Genomic DNA, 2,768 nt, shown 5'->3' with positions numbered 1-2,768 from the left:
ATGATCCACAGGAGTTTCCTGCACTTTTGCCTCATGCTGCTCTTCTCCAGTGAAATCTCTTGTCTGGATTGCAGGAGGCTTCATGTTCTACAAACCAAAATGAACAGAAAGAGCTTAGAGCATCTGGAGGAAATGGGGGGAAACTTTCCTTTCCAATGTGTACATGAAAGGACGGCTTTCAAACCTGGAGATGTTCTCAAGATCCGACTGTCCCGGCAAGAGAACGCCAAGGCAGCCATCCAGCAGATGCTCCAAGAGCTCTTGCGGCTCTTCAACAACAATCTCACCCAAGCTGCATGGAATGGGACTGTCATAGAGCAATTCCAAAATGGACTTCACTTGCAGACTGAGAAGCTGGAGACATGTTTGAGTGCTGAGCTAGAAATGGAGAGAACCTACCCAGGAAATGAGAGCTTCCTGCACACCAGCCTGAAGCTGAAGAGATACTTCCAGACAATACACCAGTTCCTGAATGAGAAGCAATACGGCCGGTGTGCCTGGGAGATAGTCCGTAGGGAAATCTCCAGATGTTTTGTCTTCCTCAACATACTCACAAAGAGACTTGAAAATGAAGGTACCACAGATTTCTTTTTCCTAAAAAACTAAAATGCTATTATTTAAACACAACAACTAAGATGAGATGGACAGAGGTTTTTTTACTCCGATTACGTACACAGCTTAATCTTTCTCCCTCAATAATTTTGTCCACAGAGCTCTTGCAAACTCAGGTTATATTCTTTCTGGAGGAACATATGACTGAGTTTTTCTCTATCACATACATAATGTTCTAGATGAAAAATTATACAAAGATATCATAACTGATTACTAATTACAAAATATCTTGCGTGACAACTAACCATAACAAATCTAACTTTTCCCAGTAACTGTCTACATAGGGGAAAAGAATTCCAAGAATTGCCTTGTTATACAACATTCTAGTCAGGGCACCGAAAACTGTAGAGTCTGTGGCCACACTTTTCTATCCCACCATCTAATGTGCACATACGTATGATCAAAGGTGGTACTTCTGCTTTTTTTTTGTTGTGTTTTCTCCTAAATTCAACAACTTTATAAATAACAAATTATGAAAATACAGAAAGTACAGTTAGCCTCAGGATTTATCATTTGACATCAGCTAAGAAAAACACAGACTATATTTTAACTCTTATATATAGTCTTTGAACTACATCTAAACTCTTTACATTCAACCAGTACCTTTTTTCATTCCAGCATAGTCAAAGAATGACGTTTGAAAACAGCGGAGTGACATCGAATCTTACCTGGAAACCTTCGTCTTTACATTGAGTCTGCAGACGGTAACTTTTGAGACCTTTGTCATCTATCCAGAATTATACAAATGATTCATTCTACTGGTAAACTCCAACTGCACTGTTACTACTTGCCATTGCCATTTATTCTTTCTGAAAAAATTGGAAAGTGCAGATATTGCTGACAGTATTACAGAACTCCACATGTTATTTGAACAGAAGTAGAAAAACCTCAGGATTTCATAATCATTGATATTGCACATTTGCTCAGAATATGTCTTGGTCTGCTCTTAAACGTGCTCTTACACGCACACTGTCCCAAAGTTCACTTCAGCATCACCTATGTGAAATGGAAAACTTTCAAACACGATGGAAGCATAATACTCCTGCAAAGGCAGAATGAAGGAAGAAACTCCCTGTGGCCCAGAGAAGGCCTGAAGCCCAGAAAGAGATTGGTAAAGTAGCTGTCGAAGCAATCGTCCAACAGAATTTCTCACATCCATGGATGCCCAGGAGATTCTCTGACCGATTTTCTACATCTCTTGCTAAATTCCCTCACATGCTGTGTGGAATGGCAATCCCATTGAAAGACCCTGACATGGACTCATAAGCAAGTGCAGTATCTGGGAGTGGTTTTTTTCTCCTATAAAGATTAAAAGGAAAGAAACAAGAAAATCCCAATTTCGAAGTCACCTGAAAATAGTTGTGCTTGAATTTTCACCTCGTTCAACAATTTATTCTCTTCTTCCACTGTGACAGTGTTTTACTGGATTTTTAGAAGGGTGTTTATTTTTATGTGTGTATATTTATGCACAGTATTACTTTATTGCTTTTATTTATTTTTCAGAGGTTTTTATCATATTTATAAATAAATATTTATTTCTACAAAATAGCAACCTGCAGCATGAGTGATTTGTGTGAATTTGATATATTAAGATAAAAATCTTCTCATGTTCTACTTCCAATCTCTAGTTCAGCAAAGCTCTTGAAAGTTTTTGCCTTAATTAGAGTACCTGAGCTTCCCATTGACATGAGAGAGTGGATTTGGGGACTTACTAAAGTCCAATGTGAACCTAAACACAGATTCAGCAGGGACTCCATAAGAAAAATAGCCATGTTAATTAATGGGAGCACGCCAACACATGACAAACCAGAACCTCAGCTCTGTACTTTCTGCACTTCTGCCTGTCCTCAGGTTATTTTTCCCCCCAGTAGTTGAAGTTGCAAGTGTTTGGTGCAGCATTGGTGATGAAATGAGGTTTGTAAGGGGCAGCTAAAGGGTGATGGAAACAGTGGCATTCCAAGGGGAGTACGTCAGGCTTTCAGGTTCAAAGTTGCAAATTCCTTCCTCCACTTAATGAGTTATATGTGAACTGGCTCCCCATCAGTCAGATTGCTATGTGCACAGACCCCATATTCCCCACCCCAGGGAGGCAAATGTGGACATAACTTTTCCTCTCCGTCAGTCAGGTTCAGGTAAACTTATCTCACAAAGGCTAT

The 2,768-nt window shown here is 39.6% G+C and overlaps 1 protein-coding gene across 1 annotated transcript; it reads left to right on the top strand.

The window, feature by feature from the left end:
- On the top strand, positions 1 to 606 carry LOC142013455 (interferon beta-like). The gene has a single exon (XM_074994836.1). It carries the CDS (start codon positions 1 to 3, stop codon positions 604 to 606), a length of 606 nt encoding a protein of 201 aa, XP_074850937.1.
- Positions 607 to 2,768: the final 2,162 nt, after the last annotated feature.

This window comes from Carettochelys insculpta, chromosome 5 (genome assembly GCF_033958435.1).
Source record: "Carettochelys insculpta isolate YL-2023 chromosome 5, ASM3395843v1, whole genome shotgun sequence".
NCBI lineage: Eukaryota > Metazoa > Chordata > Testudines > Carettochelyidae > Carettochelys > Carettochelys insculpta.
Note: the sequence above shows the minus strand (reverse complement) of the source record. Positions and strands in the feature narration are given on the sequence as shown.